General features: G+C 40.5%; 1 protein-coding gene across 2 annotated transcripts in view; it reads right to left on the reverse strand.

Moving 5' to 3' along the window:
• baiap2l1b (BAR/IMD domain containing adaptor protein 2 like 1b) overlaps positions 1-23,272 on the reverse strand; it is a 37,318-nt gene extending 14,046 nt beyond the window's left edge. Inside the window, exons 1-7 of one of the 2 annotated variants that reach the window (XM_084488692.1) lie at positions 23,003-23,046; positions 22,387-22,405; positions 21,262-21,337; positions 20,912-20,998; positions 10,986-11,047; positions 7,798-7,869; positions 5,723-5,857 (exon numbers count right to left, since the gene is read on the reverse strand). In XM_084488692.1, the coding sequence (XP_084344818.1) occupies positions 5,723-5,857; positions 7,798-7,869; positions 10,986-11,047; positions 20,912-20,998; positions 21,262-21,331 (426 nt within the window). In that variant the 5' untranslated portion in view covers positions 21,332-21,337; positions 22,387-22,405; positions 23,003-23,046. Of the gene's footprint in view, positions 1-5,722; positions 5,858-7,797; positions 7,870-10,985; positions 11,048-20,911; positions 20,999-21,261; positions 21,338-22,386; positions 22,406-23,002 lie in introns of both variants that reach the window. The other variant, XM_084488691.1, reaches the window with a different exon arrangement.
• Between the last annotated feature and the right edge of the window lie 1,372 nt (positions 23,273-24,644).

Genomic DNA, 24,644 nt, shown 5'->3' on the forward strand with positions numbered 1-24,644 from the left:
TTTTGGCTTAGAGACCTAGTCTAGCCTACTAACACATAGTTAGGAATGTCAGCGCTAATCAATTTCTCAACAAGCCTAGTAGCCTTATCCTGCATTTGTTAGTTGGTTTATTACTTAGAAAACGAGAATGGAAGAAATAAAAAATGGAGCACCAGTAAGGTATCAATGTATTGATACCTCACTAGTGCCTTATACACTGATCATACGTAAATGGAGTATGATCAGTATGACCTATAAATATAGAGTAATAGAGTATGAGCTGTCTGTTGACATACAGCTAGTATGGGCTTACATATTGCGCGCTGCGCGCGCGCACGCACGCACGCACGCACGCACGCACACACACACACACACACACACACACACACACACACACACACACACACACACACACACACACACACACACACACACACACACACACACACACACACACACACACACACACACACACACACACACACAGGGAGTGCCCATTTCATTTAACTGGTTGTGATTTGTGTTGCCTTGCAAAACACACAAAGCAACTTGTCATTACATCAGCCAATCATATGGCCCTATCTCCCTGTCCATGTGTTTTTCCAACCAGGCCCCTTTGAACAATGTGAGACTTACAAGGCTGTTTGTGTGTGTTGATGTGTAAGTGTAGCTGGAGGGAGCTGTTTTGTCCTAATCTCTCCCATACAGACACGACAGCTTGCCACACCAGTGGACTGTCTTTGGATTGTTTGCATGGATTGTTGAAAAGACAGACACACTACTTAGTATTATAGTAGTAATATTATTAGTATGTATGTATGTATGTATGTATGTATGTATGTATGTATGTATGTATGTGTTTCTACACAAGGATTATCTAACATGACATAAGGTCAAAGCTCGAAAGGCGACTATTGTTGAGTGTGTGTGGTTGATGGCTGGTTTAGGCAGACTCACCTGGCCAGAGTCAGACTGATTAAACTCTTGGGCTGGGTGAGGCTGCACACCTGTGGGGCATTTCAGTTATGCGCACACAGGTTAAACCAGCCATCACCCACACAGTGGGAGATGGCTGTGTGTTGATCTCAACACACGCAGACATTTTATCCTCACCATCTGAAATTTTGTTTGTTTTTGTTTTTGTAGGTTGGTTATACGGTTAGCATTTCTTACTGCTTAACAGTTATTTAGTTGACTGTCCAAGTCAGCCAGCATCGGGGGAAAGGTTAGATTTATACATGTTGCCACACTGTCACCTCCACTTCAATGCCATTGCTCATACTGGCACTTCCTGATGTCCACGCCACGCCCAGAGCACCATTATTGTTATGAACTGGTTGTGTCACACCGTGTTCTGTATTCAACTCATGTTAACATAAGCCCCGCTCTGGTCCTGTACTCGCTACCCTTTTCATGCAAAACCTTTTCATGAAGAAGGTAATGTTACTCCTGCCACCATGTCTACTACTATGTACACGTCACACACCAATGGCTCTGTCAACCAGGTGAGACCACACTTCAGCATATATACTTTATTTTATTATTAACTTTATTATTTATTTGATTAACTTTATTATTAAAGGAAGAGACAAACCAGTGCACATTAAACCAGCTTTACCCCCTAAGTAACAAACAACTATAACCACAATGTTTTTTATGTTTATATAATAAAGTTATGTTTATAATATCACAAATGCAGAACACAGACAAAAAATACTTTGTTTATGTCGATATTATCTAAAAGGTCAAAAATATATCTTTCTTTACTTGATATATCTTCTCTACTTGATCTCTATCTAGGCTGTGGAGTGGCAAAAAGTTGTTGGAGTATGTTGGAGCCACCTGTTGCAACTGCAATTTATTCCCATGTCAGAACTTGTCTCTTCCCTGGAACCCTAACATCATGTGAAGGGATACGATACTGGAATCCAGTCACTGACATTAGATGCCATATCAATGTCATAGATTGTCTTTCGCAATAGCTTATCCGAAACACAAACTGTTTATATCTATGTCAATAGTGGTTGCTATGGACAACCTCATTGTGAGTCATTTACTAAATGTAAATGGTTAATCTTTTAGATATGTGTGAAATGAAAGGTGGGTATGAAACCTGTTAAAGCCATCTAAGACCTTCACCCTTTTCTGCAGATACCTCTGATCAATCCATGCGACATTGAAGAGTTCTGTCAATTTATCTTTTTTCATAATATATTAAATTCCACCTTCAAACTGCATTCCACTTTGACTTTTTGTTCTACTTCCGTGACAGGCAATCAGCAGACTTCAAAGTGCATTTCACTTTTGGGTAAAGTGTCAGTCACTGGCAATCCTTTGCCCTGTCTGCGAATCACTGACACCCTACCCCTGAGCAATTGGTGTCTGCCGTTGCGCAGCCCGTGATGTTAAATCGGACCATCAATGTCTTTCTGTCTTTCACTAATGGGCTTTATTCACCAAGTGGCCCCCTAGTTGACCTGCATTCAGTTCCCCCACCCATCTAGCATTTAGAACCATGATGGCTGCTAGTTGAATAAAACCCAGGGAAGGATCCAAGGGGTCAAGAGTGGAGAAGGAAAATATTATATTAAAAGGCCCATGACACTTTTCATCAGATCTGATGTGACAGGAATTGGTTTAAATTGTTTAAGCAGTGGGTGCTTGTCTGGTTTTCTTCAGGTACAGGGAAAAGTTGTATGCAGTGTAAACAGTGTGTTGAAATTAAATATAACTGTCTTACTCTTGCCCACTCTCTCTTTCTTTGAGCACCTGTCCGCTATCCAAGTGCAAATATGAGAGCGAGAGAGAGCGAGAGTGAGAGAGAATGTGGGTTTATTCCAAAGTGGTGTTCCCCTTTGCAAGGTTATAATAGGTTGGACATTGTTAACAGAACACACACACACACACACACACACACACACACACACACACACACACACACACACACACACACACACACACACACACACACACACACACACACACACACACACACTTGACTAAAGAAGACATTTGCTGGAGAAAATGTGTGTGGTTTACCGCTGTTAACACCACCTTCTGCTGCTACACCGTCATTGTTTCAAGTCAGTGTAACATTGATCCATCTGTAGACAGTAGGGGTGTAACGATACACGTATTCGTACCGAGATTTTTCGGTACGGGTCTAACGGTTCGATGCACGTTTCATTTCACGTTTCAAACTCTGCTTAAAGGCAGCATGACTTGAACAGCGGTAGCCCATTTAGAGTATATACTGTATTAAAGGCTTGGGTAGGTGTGTGTGAGTTAGAGTGTGGGTTATGGTGGGTGTCTAACGACTAGGACAGATGTTAAAAGGCAAGGTGGGAATGGGCCCTCAGGGAATTGGCTATGGTGCAAAACCAAAATAACAAAACACTGTAATTATGGAATTAATGAATTTGACCATACCCTAAACATATGGTCAACAGAATGACATTTGCATTATTATTTTGAATACATTTCCCTGCTAACCGGATCAACCTGTAGATCAACATGTATTGGGGTTAGGTGTGTGTGTGTGTGAGTGCATGCGTGCGTGCGTGTGAATGCGATTAGGTTGATTTAAGTTTGAGTTCAACAAGACAAGCAGATTACTATTACTTACTACTTAATTACTATTACTGTTACTATTTACATAGCACACATTTTCATGGCGACTTTAACACAAACTGTCTAACTACAAGCCCCAAACCGAGGAACTATCTTGCTAAGCACAAGAATATGAAATAAAGCCACCTCACAAACTTGAAGTAGGTACAAATCCTTTCCAGCATATCTTGAAATACGTGTTTACAAAGGCATGTGTCCATGCATGAATGCATGGCTGTCTCTAACTGGCATGCAGGTGTGCACTGGCAGGCTCACCTGAAGGGGTTTATTAATGCCATACACTAACAAGGGCATTAGGTCAACAGATCCAGCCCTCCGTTCCTGCCCAGCAAGACACCCACAGTTCCCAGCTACTGTTACTACTGTATCACTCTCATTCGTCAGGGGGAGTGTGTGTGTGTGTGTGTGTGTGTGTGTGTGTACGTGCGTTTGTATCTACATCTCTACATGTATCTCATGTGAGTGAGAGTGTGTGTGGGCGTTTGTGTGTTTCTATAGCCGTTTTCACATATGTCCTCTGTCTTTTCTCCACATTTGTGGATCAGGAGGTTTGACCGTGAGGGTCATTCACACTTATTCACACTTGATGCCCGATATGCGGATATCAGTGTCGCTCAGTCATTAGTAGAATCTCCGGCTGGTTTAGGGGGGCGGGCTTGCAAGGGGCGGGATATGACGTAGGGTCTTGGTTTGTTTTGGTTTGACCGCACACAGCACGGAGGCAGAACAGGCAGAACTCATCGCGATCATCTTAAATGTTGCTGCAGCGACGCATCATATATTTCGTTGCATCCACAACATCCGCATCAATCGATGAAAGATTGGCGCATGAGTTAGAGACAAATACAAGAAACGACAAACAAGAAAGGCACCGTGAACAACTGCGTTACCGGAGGAAGAGAGCGTCTTTTTTGGCTCCTTCATTTCACATCTAACAAACACTGGGACAAATGTAGTTGATTTCTGTTTTTAACTGAGAAAACAGGGAGTGGAAGGACGGGACCCTATAATGTTCAGCTAACTGTTGTCAATAATAATTGTTACAAGAGTTAGCGCATATGTGTGTGCGAGAATGGCAGTGTGTGTGTGTGTGTGGACGAGCAAGGAGAGCAAGCGGTAGCGCGTGTCAGTTTAGTGAAGTAATGAACGAGTCTGGTTGTGTCTGTGCAAACGTGTACTGTAAAGTTAGTGAAACTAAGAATAAAGTACCCAGCCTTTCAAGAATCGGTGGCCGCTTCATTCCGACCATATCCAAACCAATAAGCACCCACTGCCGTTACCCCCGAGAGAACATTGACCCTGGAGGGAACGTCTCCCCAGTGCTCCTCGACTACGGTCTGGGAGCCAACAGCAGGAAAGGTGTAACATAAAAATAAAAAAAACATTTTCTATATACGCGTGCAGCTGTGAACTCATGTATTGTAATTTATTATATGATGTGTACTCTGAGGGTTACGATAAGACCTATCATTTAGCGTTCACCACGAATGACTCTGAAAAGCAGTGCCACATTTAAATATTTTTAAACCATTCAGCAAACAAAAGGCAATAGGCTGATTATCATTTAGGGTGCGGGTGCCACTCAATGACATGCAAACGTAGACCGAAGCGTCATCAACACGCCCACTCAACTGGTGTGAAATGCCGACTTTCTACTACTCATTCACATATAAGGTAATTAACATTTCCGCCGGCTAAAATACTACCTGAGGGGTAGTCCTTTTTCAGGAGGTCCAACGTCAGGATATGTCATTCACATATAAGGCCCATCGGGAGAATAGCGGGAGAATAGATGGTTGTACGTCCACTTGTGAAAGCAGCTTATGTGGAGTCAGGGTTCATGTCATTGCATGTGTTAGTGTGCCTTTCTCTGCTCATGTACATATTCAGTGTAGATGTTTTTGTGTTTGTGTGACAGAACATATGTGTGTAACTGCATGCAGTGAACGTATGTATTTATTTATATGTGTGTGTTTGTGTATATGTCTGTGCGTACACATGTCTGTGTGCTGTGTACGTATGTGTGTGTGTGTGTGTGTGCTTGTGCATGTGTGTGTGTGCTTGCGCTTCTGTGTGGGTGTGTGCATGTGTGCGTGTCAACACTACAGCCCACCTCATTCTCCTTGCTCTCATACTTGTTGGCGTTCTTGCCCTGGCTCTTTCTCCTCAGCTTCTTCAGCTCTGACTGAGAGCGCTCCAGCGAGTCCTGCTTCATCTTGTGCTCCATCTGGTACCTCTTATATGTGGCCTTTAAAATGCAAAAAAAAACACTAAAGCACACCATGGAAAATAAAGTAAATCAAGTTATCGTATTTCCACATTATTTTATATTATTTATATTTTTATTTGCAATAAGTTGACTTTAGGCAAAAGTCGAAAGATATTTATGTCAATGTAGTCTTTACACCAAAATCAATTAGTAATATAGGAAGGATTACTAGAGAAATCAAATAACTTTTCATGCTATTTATTTTTCATTTCTTTGAATATTCTTAATTAGGGAATTAATACAATTAATAAAGGGAATTACAAAATGAAGCCAACGCCAAGAATACTATGAAATACTTTGACCGCTAACTCGGGTCGCGCGTATCACCATTCACCCAACCGCTGATTCCTGATTACACTATAATACATAGATTTGCATAAAAATGTGTTGAAAAAATAGCCACAGTAACAATAGATAGCAATTCATTGAATTATTTCATTTGCATCATTTGATCTTAGACCCTTAGTGAAAATATACGTTGTTTGTACTTCATATATGTAGGCTACATCTATGACAAAATCGTGAGGACTAGGCTTGGCGGAACCTTCTGATGGTACAATTGTTGCTGACAGATGGATTTCTCTGAAACACCGCTCAAGTTAGCCTGACAGTTAACCTCCTAGACATTATAAAGAGTAGACACCGCATTGACCGCTACTGTCAACTGGCGCTGACGAGCCATAGGGCCGCCATCTTGGACCGGTCGACCGCTCCACTCAGTGTAATCCATTTGGCTGGTGCAATGAACTGTCAGCACTTTTAATTAATCGTACCTCACTGATTACCAAACTGATTTCCACACGGGTTGTTTTGCTGAAAAGGTCATACATGTAGCTATGATACAGTGTTTTAATATTTCGTGGGCTTAACAGTAATAGAATATTCTGATATGATATGTCATATGACTATATGTCTTCAAAAACTAAACGGGGACAGGTAGTTTTTTCTGTATTTAGCCAGGGACAGGCAGCCAAAAACAGGGATATGTGATGTGATATGTGATATGTGATGTAGGCTATGATAGGTATTTTGCAAATCACACACTATAAATATGATAGAGAAGCAGAAATAGGGGCAGTAAATTCAGCTATTTTAATACGTTGAAGAAACAATTAATATATTATTAGGCTATATATATATAAATATATACATAGCCTATATAAACTATAATAAATAAATAAATAAATATGTGCATATATATATATATATATATATGCACATAAGTTTTTGTATAATAAGTTTTTGTATGAGCTAAAACCCCTGAAAGAGGACTGTTTTGCAGAGCTTCTTTCTCGTGCTCCTTTTCTGCAGTTCAAGAGAGGCGAGTTTGACAATGTGGTGCAGCCTTAACTTGTGAAACACAGACACAACCAATGACAACAAGTCTGGTTGTCGATGCCAAACCGTGTCTCCTCCTAAAAAGTAATCCCCCAGGCCCTGTTTGTGATGGACCACCGATATGAGCAGTAATATGCTGCACAGTGCTCTGGCATCTTTAAGCAACTCGGAGTATGACCGGTCCAAGATGGCGACCACATTTCTTGCATCCAAGCAGCCAATGCGTCTTCTCTTTATAATGTCTATGGTTAACCTGCTACCAACCAGGTTCGTTTGGTCGGATAAGTTGCCATGGTTACTTAGCGGAGATTCCCTTAAGTCACGTTAATGGAACGCAACTCTAGCTGAAAGAAGCCAGGCTAAGCGAAATAAGCCCAACTTTGCGCTTAGCTTGGTTGAAGACCCTCTGGTCTGATAGTACACCTCAAAGGCTATGGCAGATATTTTGTGTTGGAGTGGATTAGAGGAAAACAAGAAAAGGGATTGGTGCTTTCCTTATACAGTTTTCGATGCATTAAGGCACTCACATTTCCAAGCCCACAGACATCCAGCCTCCCACAAACACACACGGTGGTACTTACGGTCATGTATTTGACGTCCAGGTCAGTCTTTTTCTCCAGCTCAGATATTATTTCTCTGTGGAACCTCTTGAACTGCAGGTGAGGAAGAGAATATGGCAGGAGAAGGAAAGTAGATGAGGAGAGGGGGAAAGGAGGGGAGAATGTGTTGGGATGAGATGAGAGCAGATAAATACAGAGGAAGGACAAGAGAGGAGAGGAGACAGAAAAACACAGATTAATTGAGAACCATGATGATTTCCATGCGTCTGAATGCATGTGGGTTTATTTGCATGTGTGACTGGGTGACTGTGTTTAAGTGAGGGCGAGAGACTCCAGTCTAATATTTTGCTGCTGAATGATTCAGAATCTATTCAGTAAGATGCCCAGACATGTTTAATTCTCTCTCTGTCTTCTTCCCAACTCTCCACAGATTATGATCTGAAAATAACACCACTAGAACCAATCCAACAGCAAGTTTGTTTTATTTGTAATTAATTTGATTAAAACTGCACACACACACACACACCATCACATGACTGTAAATGCACATTGCTGAACCACATGCATACACACATCCTGCAGTCTCAGAGAGATCTCAGCCTGCTCTCCTCCCGACACGAGTCACACTCTTCAGTGTAACTGTTGTTACACAGCCTTTCTGCATGGCTCAGAGCAACCTTCCCTCCTCAGCTAAGCCTTGACCCTCTGCCTTCGCCAAGCCTCCCATTGGCACAAGGTGTTTGTTTGCTGCTTTTAAATTGCAGCGTTACTCTCCATTATTTTTCACTACTTTCATATGAAAGGGATGTTTACCAAAGTGACCATGTAGTGAATGGTTTTGTAATATTCACGAGGGATTGAATTTAAGGAATAAATGGCCCTGACTTTTAATTGTAACTATGTGGTTGAGTGCTTTTCATTTGCTGTTCCTGCACAGGGTAGATACACAAGGAGGATTAATCCAGTGTTTCCATTAGATCTGCATCATCTACTGTAGCAGTTGTTTTGTTTTGTTACTGTCTGGGCAAGTTGAGGCCTGTCTTTTTTCCAGAGCAGGCAGGACATACACGACCAGGCGTGCCTATTCCTCACAAACGGCTGTCCAATTTCAGTTTTTCTGAGTTGGTACGTTTTTATCTATGCATTTGTTTATTGATTTGTATTTGTGATCCTTTGCCATAATTGTACAACCCATCATTATATTCTATTTAATGGAAGGGAATCGAAAGGACCTGAAATAAATGCAATTTAAATTGGTCTAATTGAAAGTGAGGAGAAAAAATATAACAAATAGAGATGAGCACACCTAAACTTTACAAGTTCATAAACTCTGTTTGAAGGTACAATATGCAAGACATGCAATTATAAGCTAGCTCCAGTCGAATTCTGAAGAAAAAACACCTAGCTCTTAACCCTCTCAAAACGCTGCCTATCTTCAAAAAGCAAGGTTCCCTTTATGACATTTAGGGCCCTATTTTAACAGTCTGAAACGCGAAGCGCAAGTAGCTTTGTGGGCAGATCTCTGGCGCTGTTGCTATTTTAACGGCAGATAAATTACTCTTGCACCTTACGCAAATCTAAAATGGGTTGGTCTGAAACCCGTAGGTGTGTTTTGGGCGTAACATGCAATAAACCAGTGAATCTGAATCCATGATAACCCCTAGATTTCTGGCTTTGATTGAGGTTTTCAGGGACAGAGAGTGAAGGTGTTGGGTAACTTTAAGCCTTTCAGTTACATCTCCCATCCCCTTTAAGAGCCAGCGCATTTGAACTTGACAAGTTCATATTTTGACAGATGCATGACCACAAATGGCTTAGTTTATGGGCAAATATAGGCCTAATTTACACATGGAATAGTGTTTTCTTATACAACTTCAGAAACACTGAGTCGTCATGTCATTTGCGACAAAGACAACTTAAGACATATATGATATGCAGACGTGGTCCTGTGGCCGCAACTGTGGGTCTATTTAATGATATGCAGCAATACATTAACAAACATTGTTTGTTACCAGTATTGTATACATTATCGCTATCAACTTGTGTTCATAATATGCATGTGTCCCCCCGTTTATATACATCGCCATGGACTGTTGCGTTACGTGTTTAGTTTGCGTGTGTTTAAACAGATGGGTGCGCACACACACGCGTGCCAAGCATCACCTGCATTCATTCATTCTTTTAAACACTCACTCGCGGTAAAACGATGTTTTCTTACGATCAAATACTCATCAATCCTAAAAGTTATGGGCTTGTACACAATCTCTGTGTCAAGAAAATATGTTTGCTGTACGGTGTTGATTTAAAAGTACAACTTACCGCTGTATCAGCTGTTCTTACCCAAATAATTTAACCAACCATTTACCCTAAAACAAGATTTTGTTTTGGAAGGCTGGGATATACTTTGTTCAAGTTTATTATTGTTATTATTTAACCCATGGAATAGCCTACTACAGTGTTCATTCATGCAGCCCCTATGGAAAAAAAACATTTCCACAATCCACATGCTATTTTTATGCAGTTTCACACATATGAACAATCTTTGACATCATAATATTTAAATTAGGCTAATCGTTGCATGTTTGTGTATAGCCTACGTGTGTGTAAGCTTATGTTGCAGTTCCGACCTGCCATGGCACGTCAAAATAGCAACACCAACTGCGCTATCCACTAGACTAGTGCATTTAGACCAGGTATTTTTCGGTCAGTGGTGCAATTGCAGAGGCGCAATTTTTAGATAGGTAAAATAGCACCAAGTATAATTTGCACTGGAACACGCCTCTGCTTTTCGCCGACACGCCTCTCCAGGAGCAAGTGTAGTGGCACCTGTTTGCTGCGGGGGAAAATCTGCTTTGCGCCGGGTGCAAACTAGCAACGATATATGTGTCGGTGTAGAAAGTAAATTGCGCTGGGTGCAAGATAGGGCCCTTAACATTAAATGTCTCTATGCTGCTGCAGAGTATGAACAATTCACTTAGATCCCTGCAGCCTTAAAGTTAGCATCTACATGACAGAATGTGTTTTAAAGCACATTTCAACCTAACATTTTTTACATATTTTACCTTGCTTGATACCTTGCCAAGACACGCAAGTTAGCCACGCAGGAGTCGCCGACACAAGAGATGAACAACAGGAATGGTTGGTTTGGGTGTGGCAGTGCAAAGTTTGATTGGCATAGCAATGACAAAGTGCCGGTACAAAATACATACATTCTCCTCCAGCTCCAGATGCACCTTCTTGTGCACCTCAGAGATCTCCATTAGCACCGCACCTGATAAGAGAGGGACAGGATGGAATAGGGAGAGACACAGGGGTAGAATGAGAGAGAGGGAGTGAGCAGGGCCCTCATGTACTAAGACTTGCGTGGACTTCTGACTAAAACTTTGCAGACGCCAAAATCTGGAAAGCTGCTGCGCACAAAAGAATCCGGATGTATCAATCCTTGCATAAGAACGATTTCACGCAGATTCTCTTTGTACATCCCAATTAACGTGAAATTGAGCGCACATGCACGAGCCTGACTCTCCGCCCAGTCTCCTCCCTCATTTAATATGCTAATTAGTATAAATAGGCCTGCAGTAGGCAAGGCAAGGCAACTTTATTTATATAGCACTTTTCATACACAAGGCAGACTCAAAGTGCTTCACATATAAACATTGTCATACAATAAAAGAAAATAATAGATAAGTAAAAAGTAAAATAGATAGAAAATAAAGGCAAAGTTAAAAAAAAACATTTTAGAAAAGGCAGAGTTAAAAAAATGCATTTTAGAAAGTGAGAAAATAAAGGCAAAGTTACTAATAAAATAAAAAATAGAAGCATTGTAGATTTAAGATTTAGCAGAAAGCTAAAGCAAACATAAAAGTCTTCAGTCTTGTTTTAAAAGCTGTCAGAGTTGGGGCAAGTCTTAAATCCTCAGGGAGTTTATTCCAGCTATTTGTTGCATAGTAACTAAATCCTGCTTCCCCATGTTTCGTGTTGACTCTGGGGATAATTAACAGATTGGTCTCAGAGGATCTTAGTGGCCTAGAAGGCTTATGTAGTGGAAGCATATCAGTTAAATATTTTGGCCCTAAACCATGTAGGGATTTATAGGTTAGCAACATGATTTTAAAATCAATTCTCTGACATACAGGGAGCCAATGTAATGATTTAAGAATTGGTGTAATATGTTCACATTTTTTGGTCTTTGTTAGAACTCTAGCAGCAGCATTCTGAACAAGCTGTAGTTGCCTTAGAGTTCTTTTTGGGAGACCTGTAAGGAGACCATTGCAGTAATCGATCTTGCTAGTGATAAAGGCAAGTACAAGTGTTTGTAACTGATTTGATGTGACTGTCGAAATGTAAATCTGAATCCATGATAACCCCTAGATTTCTGGCTTTGATTGAGGTTTTCAGGGACAGAGAGTGAAGGTGTTGGGTAACTTTAAGCCTTTCGGTTTTAGCACCAAATACAATTATCTCGGTTTTGTCCTCATTTAGTTGAAGGAAATTTTGGCACATCCAGTCTTTGACTTGCTCAATGCACTGGCACAACAGATCTATGGGCTGATAGTCATTTAGTGATAGAGATACATAGATTTGTGTGTCATCAGCATAGCAGTGATGGTCAATATTGTTATTTTGCATGATTTGCCCTAGTGGGAGCATGTAGATGTTGAATAGAGAGGGTCCTAAGATCGAACCTTGTGGGACTCCACATGTCACGTTTGTTGATCCTGAAACAAAGTCGCCTATTTTGTAGGTAGGACCTAAACCAATTTAAGACTGTGCCTGAAAGCCCCACATATTTTGTGCCCTCGTTAGGAGAAATACATAGTTCCAAGAGGATAGCTCTTGGGAATCCGAATCGGCTGATAAGCCAGTCATCAACATGAGCCAAAAAATCATAATTGTCGAGGAATACCCGTTCATTTTGAATATCTTCTAACAAGGCCAATACTGCACACACACACACACACGCACACACACACGTCGATTATAACCACATTTTGCGCATGCTTTTATATTCTCATTTATTTGGATGCATGCTGACGATAGGTTGTTCCCATACACCCAAGGTGTCAATAACATGTAGGCCTACATAATTCGAAATTGGCCGACTGGTTCATTGATGGATTGATTTTAAGTAACAATGGCTTGTGCTTACTCCACTCAACATCACATAATAATATTGCAGTCAAGAATTTCACAACAAATGCATGAAGACAGATCAATTAGCCCAGAAGTCATGTGTGGTCGGGAAAATATGTAACGTTTAATAAACAAGTCATCACTGAAAATAATATTGCTGGGGCTTCCTTTTAATTCCAATATTGACAATTTTGTTTTATGGGTGTTTAAGTTTAGCCTAACAACAGTGTCACATTATGCGTCTCAACACCAATAACGCATGATTGAAGTGCATTTAAGATCACACATCCCGACGTTCAAATCCACTTTGAACTAGCCTCATATTGCAATATTACTTCATGACTCGTGATTGCGTAGGCCTAATGTTGTTGCGCTGCATTGCCTCTATGTGCCGCCAACTGACAAAATGCAGCAGAAATGTGCATAAGCCTGGCATTTAGTTTGCGTGGAGAACCGCGTCAAGTCTCACGTCAAGTCAGTCTTTGTACGTCCAAACATTTGCATGAGAAGTTGCTTATGCAGCTTTTTTGTGTGTAAGCAAGCTTTGTACATGAGGCCCCAGGACAGGAAAATAGAGCAAGAGACACAGAGATAGAATGTGAGTAAGAGAGGACAGAGAAGGAGAGTGGGAGAGTAAGAGGTATAGAAAGAGACGGAGGAGAGAGAGGGACAGCTAAATAGATCCAGAGACACAGAGATAATAAGAAGGAGAGGGAGTTGAAAATATGTAACAAGACAGACAAAATGCGTTAGAATGAGCAAGAATAATCAATAGCATTGGGTTGCACTAACAAGAGACGTTTTTACACTGCCAAATATGCCCGTCTTATGCACGCCTTTTTCGAGGCACCGTTCGCTCGTTAACACTGCCCGAGGTAAATTGCCTGCTTGAGCTAGCACTCCAATTTATCCTCCCGGACCCTACACACATTGGCGGTTTGGGTTTCATTCCGATGTAAATGTGACGGCTCCGCTGTTCCGGGGGTGGGGGGCTTGGGTAGAGGTGTTGCTGCGTTGTCTAGACAGAGACAACGCAGCGATATCAACATGAGCAGTTCTAACTGGAGAGAAAGTGAAATCCGCGAGCTGCTGATCAAGGAAGAGAAGGTGATGCAGTCGCATTAAACGAAGGCGGGGAAAGATGGTGCGATCTACAAGAAAGACACAGAGGAACTTTCCTTATGAGGCTTTTGTCGGGATAAAAAACAAGTGGTCACAAAATAAAGAATATGTTGGTGTTTTTGGACTTGTAAATAGTAAATCGCGTTTGTAGCCTACACTCAGATGTATACTCATTCTTGCATGCAAGTCTTTTGAATCATAAAAAAAATTAAAACATTCGTAGTATGCAAATTACTCTAAAGAGTTCTACTCTCTGTGCGCAGCCCCGCCTTCTCCTGTGAACTAAGAAAGCCCGCTCCGTGAAGACTGGGGATTTTACCGGGCGTGCCAAGCCGCGACCAAACCGGTGTGAACCAGTGTAAAAATGCGTAAGGTTAAGGAAAGTTAAAATGTACTCATGATGATAGGAGCCACTGCAAATTTCCAACAGATCCTCCTCCTACAATTACAATTAAGTACATTTATCTTTTATGTTATTTTGAATTAAATGTAATCATCCTCCTTTTACTTCTATCATTCTCCAAGACTAAAAGCAAAAGCAAAAGCAAAACAATATTAGCATAATAAATTACAGAAGAATTACAAAAAACAACAAATGCCACTGCTTACACATCTTCTTCCTGTCATTCTAATGGCCCTGACACACCAACCAGATTATCTGTCGTCGAACAGTCTGGCAAGCTTGGTGACCTGAGTCTGTTCGGTGTGTGCTGTGCGATCGGCCGTCGTCAAAGCCATCGATGATCTTTTCGAGCCGTCTGTGTTCTTTTCAGTCATTTGCACATGTTGAATCGGCCATGTCCAAATCAGTCCGACTGCCTTTTCTGCCGAAGATTGGCAGTCGGAATGGTGTGTCAGGGCCTTTAGACATAATAATTGTTCATCCAATCAGGTCCTCACACACCTTGCGACGTTGTTTATTCCAACGCGCTGTGGGTAGACCCCAAGGACACGGCAGCTTAATATGTTGTTTATGAAACTCTTTCTGAATGTTTTATTGACAACAAACAATGGAGGAACGTTGCTGAGCGAGTGCGTCAACGTGCCTGACTGCTTGGGCTTGAAACATTCACAGATGGGGGACCCCTTTGTCATCAGGGGATGAAGGCGGACATCCAAAATAATAAAGAAAAACATTATTTTTGAGTTAATTAGGATTATTCAGTGTGAAGGCTGAAATTAATCAAATGTTTTTTATTGGCATGATATAAGCTTGCTTTAGGGAATTTGTTAGCATTCATTGTTTCAAAAGGACACATTATAATTGCTGTACTTCATTGTTTTTCATTATTGAGGTCCGTTGATAAAAGACTGGTGAAGGAGTTTGGACCAGGCAATCAGTCGATTGTGTAATCATAAAGGGACTCCATTTCCCATACACAGTGATAACCTGAGACAGAACATTATTGCTACTTGTTTGGTCATGGACTAACCTTCCTTACCCTATGGGGTTACCCCAGCTTAATTTGCTTTCTCAGCATAGAGAAATATTACATTTCATGACCATGCACTACAAACGCTCTAGGTAAATGATACAGTAAACAGTGATTGTAACTAGATACAAAAGTGTCAAGGAACGCAAAAGGCTTACGCTGTTCTTAAACAAAGGTGTGCCAGCCACCATAGACAGAATGACTTTAGCTTCCTATTAGTAGTGTAAATAAATGTGTCAAAAATGACACTGGAAGACTTTATTTTGATAATTATTAAATAGGTCATGTGACATTCCAAGCTTGGACCAGGTGAGTGACTGTCTTCTCTTGCAATATGGTAAGAAAGGCTTGCATTTTTTAACCTGTACAGCAGAGCTGTTTCTTCAATAACCGTATGAAGGCTATTAGTAGGTCTGTCTCAACACATACTGGAAGTGTGTCACAGTCCTAAGCAAGGTATGATCACTACAATTACACAATACATCAGTCAGGTTTGTGAAGAAATATAAGTATGAGGACTACAGTGAGTAAAAGTATAAAGACAACACTACAATTACACATGTGAAGTTCAAGTCGAAGAAATTGTACTTGAGTAAAGGTCTTGAGTAAAAGGGTTGTAAGTACTTTCTACACTGACACTTATTTTTCTGTAATAGTGTTGAATAGAATAGATAGCAAATTATGGTAAAATACAGTAACCATAAAACATACAAATAAGTTACTTCAATTCTACACAACATTCTAATGATATCAAAATAAAGTAAAAAAATATAAAAGTCCTTTCTGTTCAGTGCACTTTAGACAGATGGAGTAAAGCTTCCAGAAACATAGCATACTCACTGACAGCTGGTCAAAATGGCACTCATGCTCAGCTTGCCAATCTAGAGTCCTACATGACAATCCAGTATGTTTACACAGAGGCAGTACGTAATCATTACCCTTCTTTGTTGCATCTTGCTGTGGTCCCTCTCAAGCACACACACACATGGCCAAAGTCATTCACTCACTCACTCAACACAGTTCAAACAACTGGCATGATAAAGGTTAGCGTGCGTAACTTGGTAAAGGTGTCCTTTGTGAGTTCTAGCAGAGAGAGCTTACACAGTAGTGGGTAGAGAAGGAGGTGAATTAAAAGGTTACTTAGGGAGGAGGGGGAGAAAAACAAGGAACAGCTATTGTGTGCTTGCAAGGTTTGATAGAGCCAGAAAGAGAGCCAGAGAGCGAGAGCGAGAGAAAGAAAGAAAGAAAGAAAGAAAACAAACTAGAAACAAGGAGTAGCAGAGATTGTTACATTGCTAATGTAGTGGCTTATTCAAACAGACACATGACGTGAATACTCAACATACCTCACCACTGATAGATACAAATTACTCTTCCAGGGTAACAAGATCAAAACCATAATCACACCCTTACTCTCTGTTAACGGTATACATTTTAGCTGTATCATTGCCCAGCAAGAAGTGTGTCACACAAAGAGGTGCAGTAGGAGATTTACCGAATGGCATGAGGTGGGCAACAGAAAATAGCATTACACTGCCAATTATATCCAACCACCTCACCTCACTAAACTTGGCAAATACAGCTGCCCACAGCCTTGTTTGCCCAACAGATTTATGGATCAAGAGTGTTGTGGAGAAGTGTGAGATATGAGATCTGTAGGAGTTGAAGTGAGTGCTATTGCATTTAAGAGCCAGTCCAAATGTACCCTAATATTGGAAAAGCTACATCCTCTCACACAATCTCAAGGAGCAACAATGGTGGTAACTTGTCAAAATATTTTAAATAACGAGACCTCAGCAATCCCGAGGAAACCTTTTAATTAGCTATGCAAATATGAATAATAACAATTATAAAGAATGAAATCAAATAAATCTTTATCAGTTGTATCTTCCCTTCCTATCTTACCTTGTTTTTCCAACTGCTTAATGGAAAGGGAGAAAAAAAAAGTAACTGACACAGAACTTTCGACAGGATAGTATTACGCCATCCCAAAAGTAGATAACAACAATAACAAAGATTCTTACCTCAAAATGGGAGAAAAATTGTCATTAAAATCCCCACATGACTAATACTACAGTGTGTGAAACAATTACAAATACAAATAAAAACTTCTAGAAAAAATGTTAAACTGCACTAATTGACCAGTGATTGTGGACAACCAGTGTCGATGAAGTGTCGACCTGGGCGGAGCTTACCCTACACGTTAAGCAGAAACTTATTGAAGATTACTTAGTAAATGACTTAGCAAAGTAATTACGCAACAAAGTATTACTTTGTTGTGTACAAAAACCTAAAAAGTAAATAAAGTAAAAATAAAATAATAAAAATAGTTAACTGAAAAAGTATTTTTTATTTTTAAGGAGAACCAAAAACAGCCCATCCTGCTCTTCGACCCATCTGGGTAGGGCATGCAAAGCAGTGCAACATTCCTCCAAAGGCACAGTAATCCTGGATCAAACAGCACTTGATGTACTCACACTGGAAAACGTTAGGATTATGTAAAGTGTTCCGGATGTCATTTGAACAGTCTGAACCCATCTAATTGTGGCTGCGTGAATATGTGTGATTGTGTGCATGTGTTTTTGATTCCAGAAGTCATATGAAGCTTATAATGGGGACTGTATTACTGCCCCAATCTCTACAGTAACAACAATGGCAGAACAATACAAAAAAGGCATTTTTTTAAATGTCTTACTTTTAGCAACCATTCTCAATGTCAAGTTGTAATCAAACTCAGTCATTTGTCTGATAGTCACAGGTCATTGGGCAGGTATTTGGACGACGTAATTAAACAAAAGTTTTAGAACCTTTGAACTTTGACAGAGGATTCAGTCTGACAATTGGAGGGGAGAGGGAGAGAAAGATGTCGTAAAGACACAAAGAAGCGAAGGTGGAAGAATGAGAGAGGGAGGGAAACAGCAAGTGCAGCAAGACTTTAGTAGCCCGCGTAGAGTATCTGGTTTCGGGGGGTTGGCTCTGTCTCCCTGGAGCTAAGGTTTCTAAGAAAATAAAAAAATAAAGAAACTGTTTCTTTCCAGTACCGAGGTGGACCAGGGGATAGCTGACTACAGCAGCACATGATTCCTGGACAGAACCTCCTCCAACCACCCTCTACAACAATCTCCTCAATCCACCCAGGAGGATACTTGAAAGGGGACAGTCATCTTTGCCATCAAGCCCCTTAATCCTTTCAGTTCCTTCAGTCAAAGTCTGCAAAGTCTCTGGTAGTATCCAATGTCAGGCTCGTCTTCTGTAGAATAGGCTTGAGGGGTCAGTGGTCACATTACAAAAGAGACGAAGGCAGCAGTAGACAGTGAGGGGATGTAGTTTGGGTTTTTTGATGTGACACAATGGCCTCAGTCGGACGGTAGCCCTGGATGATTTGATTAGTTAACACTGAGTTTTTGTTAATCATCGCCTGATCAAAACCACGTCTTTAGGTTATTGAGATGAAAAGTCCTCTTTGTGGGAATTGTGACTACATGCTCTCTGTCTGTCAGACTGCCGGTCTGTCTGCCTGCCTGGCTAATTGCTTTACCTCTGTCCTCCCGTATGCCTCACTCTCTCTATTTCACCCATTAACCAACAAGAGTACACACATACACGTTTGCATAATATGCATAGTATCCAAAAACACGACAGCAAAATGAGGGACAAACAACAAAGAGATAGAGATAGATATTATATTATGGTAAACCATAGCATACACTATCTTATATGGAAATACATTGGACGATGCCAAAGCTAAATTTGTGTCGGATCCTACATGTAAAATAACATGCAGTTCAAGTTTAAAATAAACTGAATGTTTCATGTAAACAAGATTGAATCCCTGTTGTCTTAAACTACCTGCTTGATCACATATTGGCAGTTCCCAACCACATAGAGGAAACTATGATATAAGCTAACAAAACAAAGTGTAAAATGTTGACAATACAAAACTATCAAATATCACGACAACTGTCACAGGGCCGACATGAAGCAGAATAAAAAAACTGCCCGGGGCTGTTCTCTTGTGGATGGCTTCATTTAATTACTAGTTTGCTTCACAAATTACCAGGGGAATAGCGAGTCACAATGATAACAATGAAAGTGTTCCACTCATGACAAACAGCAAGGTTAGAAGCTATCCAAGAAGGATATTACAAATATAAAAGGCGAAGCTAACCATGTTAGCTTAAACAGTTAAGTAAACCCAGTTTATATAACCTGCTTAGTGCATTGCTTGCATGTGTGTGGATAATACTACTTGGGAGATCGGTTTGGGACTTTTTGTTTATGAAAAAAATCTCAAACTGGATTTTTTTAAAGTTTGAGACTAACTTGCAGTTATTACAGAAGTCAATGTAAAAGGTGCAGCTAACTAGCCTGATGCATCAGCCGCTTACTTCATTACATTTCATATAGCGTCTGAACACGAGCCGTAGAGATTCGTTTGCTTCCGGGAGGCGGTTGCTTCCGTTTGCTTCGACTAATCGCTGCTGCTTGGCGGTGACGTATGCTATGCGTTTATTTATTTCCGTTTATTATGTCCTGGTCATCACTAACGCCAAGCTGGCCTGCTGTTACACCCAGTATCCCTGCCTCCTTAATCTGGTCTTCTATCAGGGCAAGCAGGGGGGACACAACGATGACAATAGGGTTAGCATTAGCGTTTGGCTTGCATAATGTCTTCGCCACTAACGGGGCCAGCTGGTAAATTAAACTTTTCCCAAACCCGGTAGGAATTAGTCCAAAAACGTCTTTGCCCTCCAAAAAATTCGTCAAACATGCTTCTTGTTCTGGCTTTAAGTCTTCAATATCCGGAATAGTTTCAAGCACAGAGCGTATAGCTTCGCCGACATCCATCTCGTCAACTGTTTACCGCAGCTTGGGAACTACACCGGTATTTCAGTTTGGGCGCTTCAGTTCGACGTCATCGCCCGTCATCGCCCGTCATCGCCACATCTGCTCGCTGATTGGTCCGTCCGCTCTGGCGGACGGAGCAAACCGAAACGCATTGCTAGTTCCCTGACTATATGGTTGAGGCAAATTAAATTTGCCGGAACCAGTAGGCGGCGCTAGCCTGGCTAGCAGCTAACAGCATGAATCATGAAATATAGGATGACCACCCTGTATCCCTAAACAAATTAAATTATGTACATAGTTTTGACCATTTAGTAATAGGCTTAACAGTTTGTATTGTATGAACGTAGGTCAGATTATCCTCATTGTGCTGTATTTTACTAAAACATTGTAGATAGTACTACCATACTTTTAAGCTATGTTACTTTATTGGTACTTAACAGCCAGTGGCAAGGCAACCAGCATACACCTTCACAGAGGTGTATCCCATATATAATCATCTGTCATCTTTCTGTTGTTGAAGAGGATTTAGATGCCCTTTCTAACTCACATCTAGAGATCATTTGTTTGTAAAAGTGATAAATGTTGTCTCAACTACTTACCAAGTTCTCTAGATGCAGGCGAAACAGCAGCGTTCTCCCCAATCTTAGACACTGCATCAAAATACATCTTGCCAGCCAAGGACATCGCTTGGAAAACAAACAAATTTACATTGAGTAATTTGGCAGACTAACAGGTGAGGTATGCCCATAGCATACATACAATATTAGAGAAACTGCTAAAATACAATATAAAGTGCACACCAATTTTCTAAGAATAAAAAAACTAATAAAACATGGAGTGCATAATATACAAAAGTGAATATAGTAATGTTGTGTGGTTTGGTGTACACTTGCACTATTGGTTATAACAATTGCTTATAATAATAATCCATAATTTAATAGATGCCCACCAGCCACTGATTTCTCATAGCTCTTTCCCAGATTGACCAGGTTCCTGAGGCCAGGGTTGAATTGGTCCATCACATTCTGGAGACAGGAGAAATTAGGACTATATTTCAGATTTTGTCACGATTGGGGCTGACAGTTCCCAAATAAATTACCTCAAAGCCAATCATCAGCTGATCATTAACCAACACTTGGATCACCGGTCACTGCTGCCACGAGTCACATGACAGAGGACCCAGTCCGGTGTGTCAAGGAGAACATATCGAAAGGTGACAACCTTTCGATATGTTAAAATAAAATATATTAAAAATAAATTATCATAAAAGTCGAGATAAAAGATTATATATATTCAAGTATAGTATGTAATAAGTATTTTCACTTACAACAAACGGTTAATGGTTTAACTGGTCATGAGTACTGACTGCATCAAAGTCACGTCTATGATCCCTAATGCCACGTAGTCCCGTGTTGATCCTGTTATCCCAACTATTAAGCAGGCTCACAGACCTAAGAGGTAACCACTACACAAGGTCTATCTGATCAGACAGAAACTACACCTCACAGGTTGATCCAATGTCTGGTCTCACAGGTTGAACCAATGTCTGACTAGTTGCATGATCTTTGTTTGTTAAATAGATTTGTGTAGATAGATTGGTGTAGTCTGATTTGTGTGTTGTTGTTTTTTAAAGAAAACATAACATTTTGGATTCTTTATGTATTATAAATGCCACCAAGTGAAAATAGGTAAAACAGGTATAAGTATTTCACCATGTATGCTCCTCACCCAGAAAGTTATTTACTCTTTAGTTTGATAGTATCAACATTTCTTAATCTCTCATCAATCCAACTTTTAAAAAATCTGCCCAAATCAACTAGGACAGTTGGCAGATCTTTTACATCCTGAAACTGTATTTTTTTTTCTTTCTCTGTTAACTAACATCTTTATGGCTGTCAAGGTTCGTTTAATGTTGTAGATTCAAAAATAGTATAGAGGACACAGCCTAACTAATCAATGCCAACTACCTCTGATTGTTTGCATTATTAAGATGTTGTGTTGTTTGTCAGAGGTGATGGTAGACCTCCAGAATACCTTTGCCGGTTAAATTATTAAGAATGTCGTTTTTTCTTACATTCCACGAACACGACCTGCTGTTGTTTTTTCCCATGAAAAGACAAACGTGTTAACAGCTGTAATAAAAGTCCATAAAACTTACATTAACTGACACTTAAGTCACCGTGACACTTGATGGATGTATATAAGCATTGTTTACAGTGTGAAGTTTTCCACATTGTAGGCCTATATATTATTTGAAGGACTAGGCCTAACTTAACAACACCCAGGGTTGGATTGTTTTGAAATGAAAAGACTAGAAAAACCAGGGTCGTGGAATGAAAAAGTCAAGACCGATGAAGATGCAAATCTAGTCTTGGCCGCTCAGATTAATCTTGAATAGATATAGGCCTACTGTATAGCCTACATACGAATAGCATTTGTCGTTAGGGGAGAAGCTGCGTCTTCAACAGTCAGTCAAAATTATTCAAGTTTAAGATCGTGAATTTCGTGAGTTTAGCTACAAGGCAGCTGATCTCAAATCAAAGATCATATTCCCATACATGTGCAGTATACAACCAAACAAATGTGAAATAAAAAGAGTATAACTACTCATATTATGATGTACATGTTACACAGTAGCTTCGTGTCTCGCACCTGTCGTTTACCCAGACTAAACTCATATTAACACTAACCTTATATGTACTTTCCGTCAGCTTGTTAGCTTCTTCTGGTCCTCTCGACATATTTGTACTCCTTAGGATAGGAGACTAAAACAAAAAAGACTGTATCGAGCGGAGGACAGGGGGAATGCAACACTATGAGCTCCAACAATTCCCCATACCGCAGGAAAGGGATCGTATAACCAAATAAAGAAAATACGTCAAAGTTGAATACTCCAGGAAAATACACTGGAAGAAACGCTCGGTCGTGTGCTCCCGATTTCAATGTGAATAAAAATTACCTGTCAAACTTCTACGTCGTTGACAATGTGTTTGTGTGTATGTTTGTTGTGTCGTCACACTAACTTTGAAATGGGCTGCAGCAACGAATCCCAAATCCTGGCGAAGCGCGCTACCTTGAGGCGACATTGCTCCAGCGACAATTTGTCCTGGCATACCACTTGTGTTACGCCACCTTCAAGTCTTACAGATGACCGCATAGTTTTAGTTTTTAACTGACAATAGGAGCCCGATTACTTGGCAACCATTTCGTGAAGAGATTAATATGTTCCATTGGACTTATGCATCAATGTTCTGCAAAACGGTACAAAACACATAGATATTGGACTTGATTCGCCATCATTTCAGTTGATATGCACGATTTATACTCGGTGTTATACAAATGTGCTGTAACAATAGGCTGCATTTAAAGAACTATAGGTGAATGTGACAGCGTTTACAGGCTTCACAGCATGTACATCTTACCACCAAATGTTGGTCAGCAGCAATCATTTATAAATAATCAAATATAAGACTATATTAAAAAATCGAAAGCATGATGTTTAATGCTTTTTTTTATTGTATTATTGTTCAATAGCAATAGCAAGATGTAGGCCTACAATAAAATGATGAAATAACTTAGGGCTGGATTAGACTTGCTGCAAGCGTAAGCATAGGCGACCTGCTGTGTCCTGTGTACAGACTTGCTGCAGCATTAAGCGGCAAAAACGCATGATAGTCGAGGTTTCCACTTGGGGCAGACCACAGTATCAGAACCGGAAATCGTGCAAAAGCACATGTATTGCGTGCTCATGTAAATAAACAACATAGAGACATTGGTAGATGAATAACTGATAATTTACTACTGTTAAGACGGCGGCAGAAAAATGCATTGAGTGTTATACAGGGGGACTGCCTTCCATTTCGACATTGTTTTCAAACGTCCCACCACTCCGAAACACTTCTGTTTCCATTGTCGGAGTGGCGGTTGGCCTACTTTACTGTTTTTTAAACGTCCTGCCATTCCGTCTTAACATAGAGACATAGGTAGGCGGCCGCTTGGGGCCCCCATAGTAGGGGGGCCCCCAACCAGCCTCAATTTTATTTTTTTAAGTTGACAAACAGACGAAGCAAGACGAGTCTAAACGCGAAAACAAAATAAAGGGTTAGGAAATAAAGTTACCCAAGCGGCTCAAATAAAATAAAAAAGCGAAAAGACGCCGATAAGTATTTGGCCACGCTGCCAGAGATGACACACTTTTTTACGGCTACTGTTGGGGATACAGACAGGAACAACAACGTCCAAAGTGTTGAACATGCTGCTACAGCAGCAGCAGCTAGCTGTGAAGTGGCGCTAGGTGAAGACCTGTGAGAAGACGTCAATAAGTAGGACTCT

The sequence above is a fragment of the Micromesistius poutassou genome, assembly GCF_964030765.1.
Source record: "Micromesistius poutassou genome assembly, chromosome: 1".
Classification (NCBI taxonomy): domain Eukaryota; kingdom Metazoa; phylum Chordata; class Actinopteri; order Gadiformes; family Gadidae; genus Micromesistius; species Micromesistius poutassou.